General features: G+C 39.9%; 1 protein-coding gene across 1 annotated transcript in view; it reads right to left on the minus strand.

Annotated features, from left to right (window-relative positions):
* The window catches only part of KDM4C (lysine demethylase 4C), a 205,499-nt gene that overhangs the window by 18,126 nt on the left and 170,703 nt on the right, over positions 1-16,670 (minus strand). The window contains exon 19 of the mRNA XM_083352535.1: positions 90-275. Within this exon, the coding sequence (XP_083208661.1) occupies positions 90-275 (186 nt within the window). The remainder of the gene's footprint in view (positions 1-89; positions 276-16,670) is intronic.

Genomic DNA, 16,670 nt, shown 5'->3' on the forward strand with positions numbered 1-16,670 from the left:
CTTGGAGGGTTGTAACAGGATATATAATGACAGCAACAATATGTCTAAATTAAAAACAATGTAGAAAACAATGGTATATAAAATCTTACCACATTTTGACTTATTTTGTGCCTGAAACACGTGATGTAGACAACGTAAGGCCAGTCATCTGGTTCCATCAACACCCCAGCAGCATGAGCACATGTGACATGGAATGAAGCTGGGCAACGTCCATAAGAGCACTGGATGCAAGCACCAGATATTTTCTTAATTCTTTGTCGACAGAAGATACATTTCTGCAGGTACAAATGGAAGGAAGGATTTCCAGAGATTTAATTTTGAATATTGACTAGCAGGTACATATGACCCATGATTTATGGCTACTACCCGAACCCAACTGGTCATGTGTTTTAGAATGTGGTGCAGAGAATACGGTAGTTGGATAACTGTTAGATATTAAATATGTAAAAGGAAATGTATAAATTAATCAAAATTAAATGTTTTGGTGGCAAACATACCTGTATCAACTACATGATACAAAATAATTTCTGTACAACAGGAGAAATCCGGGTAAGGTACTTAAATTTGATTTTGTAAATATCTGGAGATTTACACTTTTGTTGATGTAGTATTTATACAGAACCTCTCAGATATGCTGGCTCTCTGTTCACATATATCTGTAATATTTCTTTGCTGTTATTTTTTTCTGTTATCTTGGCACCTTGGCTCAATAAATTATTTTGTTCTAGAAAGAGCAACAAAACCAGTTGCTTTAAGCGAATGGCAGGAACAAAAATACAGCTCTGAAGGAATGCTAAAGTACAAGAACTAAGGTTACTTAACTGAAAACTTAAAAAAAACAAGAATCCATTTTTTAAAAAAATATTAAGCAGATAAAATGAAAAGCAAAGCAAAGTCATAAACAGAAAAATGATTGGAAATTGGTGCCAGGTAAACATTATAAACATTAATTGTGATGTTGAAACCAGTCAAAAGCTAGTAAAAACAAAAGAGATTCAATATATAACCCTAAATCCTATCATAGATCAAGTTCAATAGAATGCAGAGTTCTTAATATGTAAATATAAATATTACTGAACAGTATTCTGCATTAAGATTATAGCAAAATAGATACTAAATTAATATTTAGGGGGATAATACTATATGTAGAGAAGCCACTGACAGAAAAATCCCTAATTATGACCTGTCTATGTTCCAAGGACTAGATATAAATGCAAAAATGTATCATTTACCAATTTCAGCAAATGTGCATAAGTAAAAAATAAACCCCTGCATCTATATGGACCCAAAAATCAACTGGAATTTTGTAAATTCAGTCTTTAATCAAGCAGTTTTTATTCTGGACATATGTCCTTAAGTAGTCTGTAATGTCTTAAAACAGTCTAGCTTTAGAAAACAGTAAATAAAAATCCATTACTAAAATTGAAATACATCTGTAAAGTGACTAGGACTCATAAATAAAGTCAAAGAAAGGTAATCTAAGTCTAGGTTGTAAATATGATATCTAATTGTACATAAAATATGTTAAAACCTAAAATTACATAAAATACACCTAAACAGCAAGATTTTGTGTGGTCAATCTGGCAGATTTTACATGCTACAGCACACAACCTATTAGCACAGGGATGTCAAACTCGCAAAGTCACGTGGCGTTGTGTCACATATTGCAACTTTTCCCCCATTGCTGGCAATGGGGTGGGTGCGGTTTCGACGTGATGCATCCGGCCTGTGGGCCGGCAGTTTGACATGCCTTTATTAGCATAACAAATAGCAGGACATCTGTAAGTAGATGTAGACAGTTAGAACAATAAACCAGTGGAACAACCTGCCTCCAGAGGTGGTGAATGCTCCAACACTGGAGGTTTTTAAGAAGAGACTGGACAGCCATTTGCCTGAAATGGTATAAGGTTCCTGCCTGAGCAGGGGGTTGGACTAGATGACCTCCAAGGTCCCTTCCAACTTATTATTATTATTATTATTATTATTATTAGTAGTAGTAGTAGTAGTAGTAGTAGTAGTAGTAGTAGTAGTAGCAGCATCATTTTGGACATATGACAAGTCTGAGCAATCACAATATCTACTGATCAAAGATAGGATAAATTGAGTTTGAATCTTTTTATAAAAGGAGCAACAAAGAAATTATATATTCTGTGATTTCCACCTCTGAACCTTTTAGCTATTGATATTTTTTTATAATAACCATCCAAAAATGACAGTGGTAAGGGCTTTATAAATTAATGCAAGTACTTTGGATTAAATCTAGAAATTGTATATAAAGCTTATTTTTTCAGAAAGTTTAATTTCCAATTAATTTAAATTCCTGAACTAACCCAATGATTTTTTCTTCAGCACTTATAATTTTAAACACCTTCCAGAAGCTATTTCATATATAACGTATTGTAATAATATACTAGAGAACCAGTTTGGTATAGTGGTTAAGGCATCAGGCTAGAAATGGGAGACCAGGAGTATTAGTCTCACCTTATGAACAAAGCCAGCTGAGTGACTTTGAGTCAGTTACTCTCTCTTAGCCCTAGGTAGGAGGCAATGGGAAATCACTTTGGGGAAAAACTTGCCAAGAATATTGCATGGACTTGTCAAGGCAATCTCCAACAATCCAGCAAAAGTAGGCAATATATACCAAGATAAGATAAAGTCAGCCTCCTTTTCTTGGTAAAATGCAGTGAGATCAGTTTATTGAGGACAGTTGTGAGTAATGATGGTTCAAAGCCTATATGAGCTGTTTAGAAACTCCCATGAGATGGAATTTCAGTGCAGACCTAGAAAGGAGGATATATTTCCTGCTTTGAAGGAATCTGTCCACTATTATTTCTTTGGGATTTTCTGATTGGCAGAAGGGTCATAAAGTCTTTGTCTTATTGTATTGCTGAATATATTTTGATTGCTGTCCTGCATTATATTATTACATTATTTTCTTTTACTGCCTTGGGATAAGGCCTTAGATAGTCATAGAAGTGTGATCATTTCTTCGAAATTCGAAAGAATGTGTGTCTGAACCCTGCTAGCCAGGTGATAAAGCCATGTTGTTGTTGTTAGTTGTGAAGTCATGTCCGACCCATTGCGACCCCATGGACAACGTTCCTCCAGGCCTTCCTGTGATAAAACCATATAGCACCTTATATGATATTAACCTAATATCATGAGCCCCCAAAATCATTTTATCAACAGATCTCTAACCGGTAAAAATTTGCACAACATAGTAAGCTTGTATAACACATACACTTAGATACACTGGTTGCAAATGAATCACCTTGTTAAATTATCTGTACATTGGTCTAATACAACCAGCAAATGTCCTTGAAATGTCCATTGGAGTTGGGCAGCCTATAAGATTAAATAAATAAAATAAATAATAGAAATAAGGTTCTGGGCTGCAATTCACATTGGAAGACCAATTCCTGAATGCTATGTACCATGGATATACTATTAAATTTTTGTCATAAAAATAACAAATGCTAGCCTATTTTTCATAAAAGGTAAAGTCCATCTGAGCAGAATATAATGAATCAGTGAAACCGTCACCCAAAAAACAACCCTCACTCACATATAAAGATATAAAACAGGGCCAGATATAGCGAAGCATTTTTAAAAACAGGAATAAAACTGACTTTCCTTATGCTCGTGCCATCTTTATTCAAATATATATAATGAACTCAGGTTTACAAATGGGGCAATACAAATAAATTCAAGAGATAGGGTCAAAAGTTTCAGTTATGAGCTCTGAATTTCTGAACTCTGCCATCCAATTAGTTATACTTTTCACTTTCTACCTTTCTAGTTGTTACAAAACATACATCTTTCTATCTGCAAAAAAAAAAAAAACAGGGAAAAAATAACTAGTTCATACTAGGCAGCCATTTAAAACTGATTGACCAAGATGAAAGGATTAAATTCAGAGCAATATGCTCTAAGCAATTTATTTTACTGAGGAAAAAAGCCGCAAAGAATTCTTTATCACAAACTGGGTGCCTGTGCCTCCTAACCAATAAACCTTCCGTCCTTCTGAGGCTGACTTAGCTTGCCTGCTGATACCAATAAGCTAAAAGATAAATATTTTTTTTCTCCTACAAACCTCAAAGAGATAATTTAAATTAAAAACACACACGTACACCTCATGAGAGAAGGAAACAGTCCTAAGATATCCAGTCACATTTAAGGCTTGCATGTTCAAATATTTAGAAAGAAGAATCTTGGCGCGCTCTGACAGAGAATTCTGATGTGATACAAATATTCATATCAAAATTTCATCTACCTTGAGGCTACTTACTGGCATTTCAGCAATGCGCTGCAATGTATTTAAAGGAGACACTAGAATCCGTGTGTGTGTGGGCAAGAAAAGACCGTTGTCAATTATGTACGTGGATGCCTCTGTACTGGAGAGGTAAAATGCTGCATTTTTGAAGTGTATGGATAATGAAAAACAACACTGTTGTTTGTGTTATCTGCTGAAGTGGAGTCATTGCAGATGTAAATGCTGCATGAGCATTGTGGCCAAGGCAGGTGTTTGGGTCACTATGCACCTTCTCATTATTCTATTCTAAATCTTAGAATATCATTAAAGAAAGATGCCTTTCCAGGAATTACTAGTGTTGAACAATTCTTATATTTTCAACTATTTTAATGGAAGCATCCAATAAATGTGTTCTTATTTTCTCCAGCCCATGGGAAGAATATACATATTATTTGAGAGTTTACTCTTCTGGTTTAAGTAGGAAAGGTTTGTGGAAATATAACTATAAAATCAAAAATTAGTTGGTGGAAGAACTTGCAGTTTGTTGTTCATTAAACCATTTTCTGAACACATGCTTCTCAGACTCAACTACTAAGAAATATAACAAATTTGTCAAAATACAAAACAAATGTACATTATTTGCCTCATGTTTTATCCTTACAATTGAGAAATTACAATTTTCTAAAAAGAAATAAAACATTTTGGAATTTGGTTTAGAATAAGCATAGTTATGTATACAAATTCTGACAAAATGAAAGATTCAACTGATTGATTTTACATCATGATGACACAAAGCACGGATTATTCATGATATCTAGACCTATATACAAACATATTATTATTATTATTATTATTATTATTATTTGCACCACTAACATGTTAGGAGTACTTTGGCATATTTACACTCTCAGAAGTGTAAAACATATACCAGATAGGCAGAAAAACATCTGGAACTTCACTGCAATGCATTGGAAACACAATTTGAAATTCCTGTTAGAAATCTGTAGGACAGCATAAGTGGGAACCAGGATTTTTACAAGTAGTGAAAATTGCTTGTTCTTTCAATAAGTTGGGATACAATTGAGATGAAAAGAAATAAAAGGAATTGCTTGTACAAATCCTATACTACCAAATTAATATGAAAGTATGAGTTGGCACTGTTTGCTCAGGGCAATATTTTCAAATATTATGGTGTCACCAAAATCATTCTAAATGGGTAAAAAGTGGCTAAAACAAATATGAAAATATAGTTCATGTATACCTACAGAATCCTTCCTTTAGAATCAGAACACAAAATGGGTAAATATTCAACATGAGTGAACATGCCTAAATCTCGCATCAAACAGTTTACAATGAGCAATTATCTCCTGGCACTAATCTTCCAGACTTCTAACTTCATGAATTCTAAAACAAAATATTCAAATCATATTCAAATGCCAGACCTTATCATTATAATACTAATCCAATCTTAAAGGACTCTTTAAGATTAAAGACTAAAGTCTTAAAGCACTCCTATTGTTGAAAAAGCACTAAAAATTAAAGAACATTATAGTTATTTCCAAGTATTTTCTCTTAAGAAAGAAATATGTTTGCTTTATTCTGTAATTGTTTCTTCAATATGTTCACATTTTATTTGCATTATAAATGTTGAACCTAGAGGAAAAGAATCCCCTGCCTCAAAATATCACAACCTAAATATATTTGATGCATCAAAATTATTTCCTAAGATTTAAGATTACTGCATCAGTAATAGTTTATCAGAGTATCTCTACTCTGGGAACATTCAAGATGGCTAATAAAATATTAATATAAAAACAGAATTAAAAAGTCAAAAACATAAATTTATCAATAAAAAAGTACTAAAACATCCAAAGCCTGAGTTACCTTGATTGATATTAGTTTCTGGCATGCACTTATTGACAGTTTAGTGACCAGACAGATGAGACATGGAAAATATTATGGATATATACATTAATCTTACAAAGACATGCTATTCTATTTCTCTACAAAGGTTCAGAATAAAGAGGAAAGGAAATGAGAAGGAAATTAACTTGAAAATAATAGCTATTCTATCCAAATCACACTGACGACTTGACCATTTTGTATTATTACACTATTTTGTATTGCAACTCTCTCTCTCTCTTTCTTGCTCTCACTCTCTCTTTTACACACAAACACACAGGGGGAGGGAGAGTTCAATGTAAATCATATTTAGCCTCAATGAAAGGATATATAGTCTGAATCAATATATTAAAACAAATATTATAATACATTGGTATCAAACTGCTGGCCCGCGGGCCAGTTGCATCATGACGAGGCCGCGCCCACCCCAGCTCTGGCAATGCAAAAAAAGTTGCGATAACATCACAACACATCACGTGACGTGGCGAGTTTGACACCCGTGTTATAACATAATGTATTGAATAGCAACAAAGATAATATTCAGTGCCTTGAATATCATTAAGAGAATGACTACAAGCAGCTACCTGAATTAGTTATGAGAAGGCTTCAAATATTATTATTCAAATTATGTTATTGAGAGTCCAACTGATTTTAAAATAAGCAGCCTGAAATTTAAAACTGCAGCTTTATTTTATTTACTGAGTGGGGGAAGTAGTTTTGAAGTTTGTTTGCTGCAAGTAAAACCAATTGAACTAAACTTCAATTATTTCTGAACAGGCCTCCGGTTGATAGAGGTTGTAAACTGAGGCTACAAGTGAAAATGGAATTGTATTAAGCAGGATAGATTGGTCCTTACATTCCATTGGATGGCTTAATAGAAGGTATTTGTCGCTAATCACAAAAACATAGACCCTGAATAAAATATTTTGCAGATTGGCTAGAATTAAAGTGTGTTCCCTCTCTCATTTTTCTGCTGAAACAATAAAGCATAGATTATCAGCTTCAGCTCTTGGTGTTCTATAAAGTGCTATTTTCCCATACACATTGTGGACAAATGTACACTCTTAAACAATAATAAAGGCCCCATTGTTAACCATAAATTATATTCTTTCTTTAATTGGCTTGTATACTGAAATACAACAAGGCTTACAAATATTCAGTAAAATATAGGGCAGTTTCTTTGGTCCTTTCATTTTTACTGGAGATTATTTGGTTTTAATAAATCTGTGAAATTTATTAGAAATGATAAATTGGAAAACAAATCTTTTTTTCCTAACTCTCCCCCATACATATCAACAAATATACTGTAATATTTTATCAAGTATTAACATACATTCTTTTTACATTCTTATCTATCAGATACTCTTAATAAAATAAATACATACACATAAATTTTGGTGTTGCTCGTCCATTTCCCTTTCACTGTATCCACTCTCCTTCTCTCTCTTCCCTCTTCTCTACCTTCTTTCTCCCTACCTTTTCTTCCCTACTTCCCTCTTCTTCCTCTCCTCTCCTCTTTCCTTCACCACTCCCCTCCCATTTCTCCCCACTTCTCCTCTTCTCCTCCAACCTTCCTACTTCCTTCCCCCCTCCTCTACTCTTCCCTCACTCCTCTCCTTTCTTCCCTTTCATTCCTCTTCAGATACAATTCAGGGGTAATGTCCGAGCAACTCCTCTCCCTAGATTTTCAATATCTATATTAGATATAATAAGATTAATTTTCGATTACGTTAATACTTCTATTAATCTGACCTTCTCGGTATATACTTCTATAAATATTTATACAACCTCCAGTTATTCAATATTGCGTCGCCTGGGTCTCCCTCCTTATCTCCTCCTTTTTCTTCCATCTAAATTAGTGTTGTTGTTGTTGTTAGCTGCAAAGTCGTGTCCGACCCATTGTGACCCTATGGACAACGTTCCTCCAGGCCTTCCTGTCCTCTACCATTTTCTGGAGTCCATTTAAGCTTACGCCTACTGCTTCAGTGACTCCATCCAGCCACCTCATGCTCTGTCGTCCCCTTCTTCTATTGTCCTCAATCTTTCCCAGCATTAGGCTCTTCTCCAGTGAGTCTTTCCTTCTCATTAGGTGGCCAAAGTATTTGAGCTTCAATTTCATGATCTGGCCTTCTAAAGAGCAGTCGGGGTTGATCTCCTCTAGGACTGACCGGTTTGATCGCCTTGCAGTCCAAGGGACTCGCAGGAGTCTTCTCCAGCACCATAGTTCAAAGGCCTCAATTCTTTGCCTCTCAGCCTTCCTTATTGTCCAACTTTCACTGCCATACATTGCAACTGGGAAGAAATTAGTGTTAGCTATCTTTTAACCATATTCTCTTTTCACCCAATCATAAAATTTTCCCCAAATTTCATAATTCTCTGACTCTGTCTTATCTTTAATTGTCATTGTTGATCTGTTCATTTCCACACATTCCAATATTTTCCCAATTACCTCTCCCTCGGGGTCGGGGGGCTTTCAGTGTTTTCCAATTTTGTGCAAACACAATCCTAGCTGCGATGATTATATGAATAATCAAATATGTTTTCTCTTTATTATATTTCTCTGTTAAAATACCCAACAGGAATGTTTCTGATCTTAGTTCTATATGTTGTTGTATCATCTATTCTATCCATGTTCTAATTGTATTCCAATAAGTTTTAGCTTCTATACACATCCACCACATATGATAAAAAGAACCTGGTATTTGATTACATTTCCAACATTTCATAGATCTGTCCTTAAAACATTTTAGCTAATCTTTCTGGAGACATGTGCCATCTATAAAACATTTTGTACATATTTTCTTTATAAGCTGTCACCATTGTCAGTTTATAGTTTCTTTCCCATAGTTGCTGCTATCTAATTCAATCGTATATCAAAAATTTCTTATCCATTTTATCATTGTCTCTTTCACTTGTTCCTCCTCTAACTCCATATGTAGTAAGTAACTATACATTTTTAATCCATTTTTCTTCAGTCCCCATATTTCATCTAACTCTGTTGTCCTCAAGTTAAAACCATCTATTTTAACATCTTTTTCATGTCTAGATTGTATTTGCGTTCTCATGTACCAATCCATCTTCATTCCTTGTTCTGCTAATTTTTGTTTGGTTTTCAGCTCCCCCGTGTCTGTTATTAAGTCTTTATATCTTATAATATTTCACATATTAAACATACTGGGGTGTATTAGCGCTTCCATAGTTGAGAGCCAATTTGGAATCTTCAAATAATGCTTTCTCTTTATTTTCTCCCAAACCACAAATAAAGAATTCCTTATATGATGTCTCTGGAAATAGCTATGTATCCTATTTTTCCCATACCATATGAAAGCATGCCATCCCAACTGCAAATCATGTCCCTCTAATGCCAATAATCTCGTGTTCCTCAGTAAGATCCATTCTCTCATCCAGGATAATGCTGCAGCCTGATAATATAATTCCCAATTAGGTAGACCAAACCTACCTCTGGGCCTTGTATCTTGTAACGTTTTAAAATTAATCCTTGCCTTTTTCCCCCTGCCAAATATACATCAGTATTATTTTATTAAGCCCCTCGAAATATTTCTTTTCCAATCTTATTAGTATTGTTGGAAACAAAAACAATAATCATGGTATTTTCATTTTGATTATTGCAATCCTTCCCATAAATTCTTCAACTCAACCCTGACAAGACTGAGTGGATGTACATTCTGGCATCCCGGGACATTCAAAATGTTCCATCACTTTCTATGGGGGGTGAGTCTTTACCCCCCGTAGATAGGGCTCGCAACTTGGGAGTCCTCCTAGATGCACGGCTTACCTTAGAAGATCATGTAGTAGCCGTGACTAGGGGGGCTTTCGCACAGGTTCGCCTGGTGCGTCAGTTGCGGCCCTATCTAGACCGGGATGCCCTGTGTACGGTCACTCATGCGCTCGTGACCTCTCGTCTTGACTATTGCAATGCTCTCTACATGGGGCTTCCCTTGAAGACCACTCAGAGGCTCCAACTGGTACAGAATGCGGCCGCGAGAGTTGTCTTGGGAGTTTCCCGGTACTCCCATGTTACACCTTTGCTCCGCGAGCTGCATTGGTTACCAGTTGTCTTCCGGGTGAGGTTCAAGGTCTTAGTTATGGTTTTTAAGTCCTTACATGGCATGGGTCCGGAATACCTCGGGGACCACCTGCTGCCGGCGTCAACTCCCCTCCGCCCTGTGCGTTCCCACAGAGAGGGCCTCCTCAGGGTGCCTCCAGTCAGAGAATGTCGGCTGGTGGCCCCCAGGGGGAGGGCCTTCTCTGTGGGCGCTCCGGCTTTGTGGAATCAGCTGCCGGTTGAGCTCCGGATGGCACCAGATCTCCGCTCCTTCCGGCGCGGGTTAAAGACCCATTTATTTGAACAAGCTGGCCTGGCCTGATGGGGAGTTACTTAGGGTTTTAATATTTATATATAATTTCTATTGTTTTTACTGTGGGCAATAATTTAATTTTTTAACTTTTGTATTTTTGTAGTTTTATGATATGCCCTGTTCACCGCCCTGAGTCCTTCGGGAGAAGGGCGGTATAAAAATTTAATAAAACCTAAACCTAAACCTAATGATAGTTGTATATTTTTCTATTTATCCAAATCTACTTTGATTTGTCTTTTCAATTTGTGATAATTATCCTCTTTAATTGTTGCACATCTTGCTGTCAGGTGGATCCCCAGATATTTTACCTTCTTTACAATATTTTTTTATTTTATTTTATTTGTATACCGCCCTTCTCCCGAAGGACTCAGGGCGGTGAACAGGGCAAACATATAAAAGTACAAGAATACAAAAATTAAAAGAGATTAAACAGAGTGCCCAAAAGCTTACAACAGTAAGTTAAAATACATTAAAACAATAATAAAACTCAAACCCATCACCCATCAGGCCAGGCTGGCTTGTTCGAACAAGTAGGTCTTCAAATCGCGTCGGAAGGAGCGAAGGTTGGGAGCCATCCGGAGCTCAACCAGCAAACGATTCCATAAATCCGGCGCACCCACAGAGAAGGACCTCCCCCTGGGGGCCACCAGACGACATTCTCTGATCGGTGGCACCCTAAGGAGGCCCTCTCTGTGGGAGCGCACAGGGCGGAGGGAAGTTGATGCCGGCAGCAGGTGATCCCTAAGGTGCTCCAGACCCATGCCATGTAGGGCTTTAAAGACCATTACCAGCACCTTGAATCTCACCCGGAAGACAACTGGGAGCCAATGCAGCTCACGGAGCAGAGGTGTAACATGGGAGTATCGGGAGACTCCCAACACAACTCTCGTGGCTGCATTCTGCACCAGTTGAAGCCTCCGAGTGGTCCTCAAGGGCAGCCAGATGTAGAGAGCATTGCAGTAGTCTAAACGAGAGGTCACAAGCGCATGAGTGACTGTACGCAGGGCATCCCGGTCTAGATAGGGCTGCAACTGGCGCACCAGGCGAACCTGGGCGAAGGCCCCCCTAGTCACCGTTACTATATGGTCTTCCAAAGAAAGCTGTGAATCTAGGATTCCCAAGTTGCGAGCCCTATCTACAGGGGGTAATAACTCACTCCCCATAGAAAGAGATGGAATATTCTGAATATCCCGAGATGCCGGTATGCACAGCCACTCAGTCTTGCCAGGGTTGAGTCGAAGCCTGTTCCTCCCCATCCAGACCCGAACCGCCTCCAGGCAACGGGACATCACGTCGAGGGCATCACTGGGGTGGTTTGGGGTCAAAATAAAAATCTGGGTATCATCAGCATACTGATAATACCCAACTCCAAAACCACGGATGATCTCACCCAGCAGTTTCATGTAGATGTTGAACAGGAGAGGCGAGAGAACCGACCCCTGAGGAACTCCACAAGCAAGAGGCCTCGAGGTCAACCTCTGCCCCCCTGCCAACACCGACTGCGAACGTCCCAGGAGATAGGAGGAGAACCACTGAAGGACTGTGCCTCCCACTCCCAATCCCCTGAGACGCCGCAGCAGGATAACATGGTCGATGGTATTGAAAGCCGCTGAGAGGTCTAATAGGACTAGGACAGAGGAATATCCCCTGTCCCGAGCCCTCCAGAGATCATTCACCAGAGCAACCAATGCCATCTCCGTGCTGTACCCGGGCCTGAAACCCGATTGGTACGGGTCTAGATAATCCGCTTCATCCAGAACCAGAGGGAGCTGATGCGCCACCACACTCTCAACAACCTTCGCAAGAAAGCGAAGGTTGGAGACCGGACGAAAGTTATTTAACACAGCTGGGTCCAAGGCAGGCTTCTTGAGGAGAGGTCTCACCACCGCCTCCTTCAAGACGGCGGGGAAACTACCCTCACTCAAAGATGCGGATATAACCGCCTGGAACCAGCCTCGTGTCCCCTCCCGAGCCGCAAAAACCAGCCAGGAAGGGCACAGGTCCAATAAACATGTGGTGGAGCTCAGCCTCCCCATAATCCTGTCCACTTCCTCCGGAGTCACAGGATCGAACTCCTCCCAGATAACATCGACAAGACCACCCGTGTCCTGATCGTCAGACTCTGCCCAGTCGGAGTTCAAACCAGTCCGAATCCGAGCGATTTTGTCCGACAGATGTTGACTAAACTCCTCGGCACGACCCTGCAAGGGTTCCTCACTCACCTCCTGATTAAGGAGGGAGCGAGTCACCCTGAACAGGGCGATTATCTGCGGACGTGACAAGGGTAGCGAAGTGATTAGACTTCGCCACCCTTATCGCAGCGAGATAAGACCTAATACAGGTTCTTAGTCGCAATCGGTCAGATTCAAATCGGCTGGACCTCCAACAGCTCTCTAGGCCCCGTCTCTGACGCTTCATCTCCCGGAGCTCCGCGGAAAACCATGGAGCCCGCTGGGATCTGCACCGGGTCAGGGGCCGCAAGGGTACAACTCGGTCAAGTGCCTCCATGGCTGCCCTTTCCCAGGCTTCCACTAAGGCACCCGCCGAGCTGTGAGCAAAGGAGGCAGGTGGGGACCCCAGCGCTGCCTGGAACCTGTCAGGGTCCATTAAGCGCCTGGGGCGGAACCATCTGGTTGGTTCCACACGCCCACGGTGGGGAGTGGCAAAACGGAAGACCAGCCATAGGAGATGATGATCGGTCCATGACAGGGGCATGACAATTGGGGAGCCCCCACCAAGATCATCTAACCACCGTCCAGATAGAAAAACCAAATCAAGGGTGTGGCCTCCCACATGAGTTGATTCTTGAATTACTTGCGTCAGGTCCATGGCCATCATGGAGCCATGAACTCCCGAGCTAACTCAGATGATCCTCCGAGGGATGGTAGATTGAAGTCACCCAAAACCATAAGTTTGGGGAACTCAATCACCAGCCCCGAGAGGATATCAAGAAGCTCAGGCAGGGCTGCTGCTACGCGACTAGGCGAAAGGTACACCAGCAGCAAGCCCAACTGCGCCCTAGGACCATATCTCAGGAGGAGACTCACACCCGACTATCTGGAGAATGGTGGCCTCCCGCGGACACAAGGTCTCCCTCATAACTACCGCCACTCCCCCGCCCCTACCCTGAGCCCGGGGCCGGTGTAGCACCCAGAAACCTGGTGGGCAAAGATCAACCAGAGGGATACCACCCTCTGGGCCCAACCAAGTCTCCGTGATGCAAGCTAGGTCTGCATGCTCACCCTCAACCAGATCCCGGAGGAGAGGAGCCTTATTGACAATGGACCTGGCATTCAAGTACACCAGCCGGAGCTCAGGTGGCTGCACATCCTCGCTTCCGGGACCTCGGGGCGAAAGCAGAGGGTCGGAGCGCCTCACCGCTTGTAAATAGCGGAGATGCCCTCCTGGATGTCGATACGGCCCTCTGGTCGTACACCTGCTGCCATTCCCTAACGTCGTGGGAATAGGTAATCCCACGACCTGCTCCACAGCTCCGGAGGCAACCGACCCCCGCTCCCCCCACGCGATCAATCCTGGACCTGGCCTGAACAACGGTTGGTGGATTCCCCCCCATTTCCAACCAACCACGAAAAATTCCCACCCCCTTCCCTAACCCCACAAAAAAATTGACTAAAAAACTAACCAGGGGCCTCTTATTAAATTTGTACCGGAGGCCCCTGTCCCTGCCCAACCATCTCTCAGGGTCCCAACAATCGGGCCCTTCATCAAGATGAGAAGTGGAGAGAAAGGTGGGACGCACCCAGAAAGGGGGGGCACCCCTGAGGGCGAACAAGTCTGTGCTAGTGTAACAAAGGCAAGTCATAATTGTCCAAGCAAGTCCAGCAAAAGGCAGTCCCATAATTAATCAGGAGGATCTAAGACAGAGGGTAAATGGGTTTAAATGGGTGTCCAGACCACCAACCCAGCTCCACTGCCACTCAAGCTGGGTGAACCTCCAGAACAGGCCAACCACCATCCTCTCACGACGGTCACAGCTCTGATCCAGGGAGTGTCCTGGAACACACGCCCAGGGTAGGGCATACCTCATAGATCTCTCACCTCTAGGGGGAGCAGATGTAAGTCTAAGCCACTCTCTCACTGTGGCTTTATACCCGGGTATCTGTATATCTAGCTTTCCATTAATTCTTTTTTTTTATTTTTCAGTAATATTTTTCACCAGCATTTTTGTTTTATCTTTATTAATCTTCAACCCCGCTACCTCACCATATTTTTCTATTTGTTCTATTAATACAGGTCCTGTCTCTAATGGTTCCTCCAAGATAAATACTAAATCATCTGCAAATGCTTGAAGCTTATATTCTTCCCTCTTAATTTTCATACCTTTTATGTCATTATTCTGTCTTATAGTTCTGTTTAGTACCTCTAATGTCAAGACAAACAATAGTGGAGATAAAGGACATCCCTGTCTTGTTCCCTTAATCTCCTTAGTCAGATCTCAATTTATCATTATTTTGGCTAATTGCTTATTATAAATAGTTTTGATTACATTTATAAATTTCTCCCAAAAGTCCATAGTCTGTAATTATCATAAATTGCCAGTTCACATTGTCAAATGCCTTCTGTGCATCTAGGAACATCAGTACCATCTGTTTTTCCAGGTGTGTTTCATAATATTCTAATGTGTTCAATACAATTCACATATTGTCTCTAATCTGTCTTGTAGGTAGAAAACCATTTTGATCCGATTGTATACATTCATTTAAAAACTTTTTAAGTCTTTCCACCATTATTGATGAAAATATTTTATAGTCCACATTCAGTAGGGAAATTGGTCTATAGTTCTTTATTTTCTGCATTTCTGTTTCTTCCTTTGGTATCAGGGTAGTAAGTGCTTCAGACCAATAATCTGGTATCTTAGCTTCAGAAAGAAGTTCTGAAAGCCAAAACTTTAAACAAATAATCATGGAAGAACAAATAAAAGCAATTTCAATAAATATAAATGGACTAAATTCAGCCATAAAAAGGAAAAGAACACTAAATAAACTGGGGACATAAAATGGACATAATTTGTTTGCAAGAAGTTCATATTAGGAAACAACATAAAAATCTATTAGAATATCCAAAATTGGGAAAATTATATAGTTCACTTGCAGATCAGAGTAAAAGAGGTGTGGCATTATATATTCAGAAAACTAATCTTAATTTGTGAGACACCTGACACTAAATTCACAAAACTATAAAACTGTAACACATATTCCTCAACAACAGCTTTTAAATTATATTTTAATACCAATATGCAAAACTCATTTTTAGAAGTATTTCTCTTTGTACTTTAGTTGTGGAGAAAAAAATAGTACTGCCCAGTTACAGATAATAGTGAAAGGTAGTAGTATCTACCATTACTCGCAAGGGACAATGATTACCCCAGTGAAGTTAGCTTCATATAGATCTTTATGCAAAGCGCCTTTTTTCTGACTTCATGTTGTAGGTGCTTATAATCAAAATCTTTGAGGACTCTCTAGAACACAGGTCTACAACCCGCGGCTCCGGAGCCACATGCGGCTCTTTCAGCCATCTCCTGTGGCTCCCAGTCCTCTGCCATGTGCAGTCCCAAAAAAAAAAAGTGGGACTAAAAAAGTTCAACCAATCAATTCAAATATGCAGGGTAGGTGCATATCTCGCCTTGGCTCCACTCTTCAGTCAAACCCTGTTCTGCGCATGCGCGCATGTACACACATGCGCACACATTTTTTTGCAGCTCCCAGTTTTTCCTTTTGTGAGGGAACTGGTTCCGAGTGGCTCTTTCACTGTTTCAGGTTGCTGACCCCTGGTCCAGAATAACTAGACCGTAAGGTCTCTCACTATATAAATAACAAACCCCATGCATTATACAACTTGCAAACAGTAGCTTTATATTATACATAATCTTTGAGGTTGAGTTCCTTTTTAAAAATAAGTAAATAAGGATACAGGCAAGCCACTGAGAGTCTTTGGATTGTGGAACTTAATCACAAGAAAAGTGGTTTAAAAAAATCAACCAGTTATTGTTTCATGTTGAGCCTCTTTTTCTGGCATCAGTACTTTTCGCCTGTAACCTTCTAATTTGTGGTTAACTGTATGACAAGATTTATTATGAATTCTGTATATATTATAGCATACACATATACCTAAAATCG

This window comes from Vipera ursinii (assembly GCF_947247035.1).
Source record: "Vipera ursinii genome assembly, chromosome: 2".
Taxonomy (NCBI): Eukaryota; Metazoa; Chordata; class Lepidosauria; order Squamata; family Viperidae; genus Vipera; species Vipera ursinii.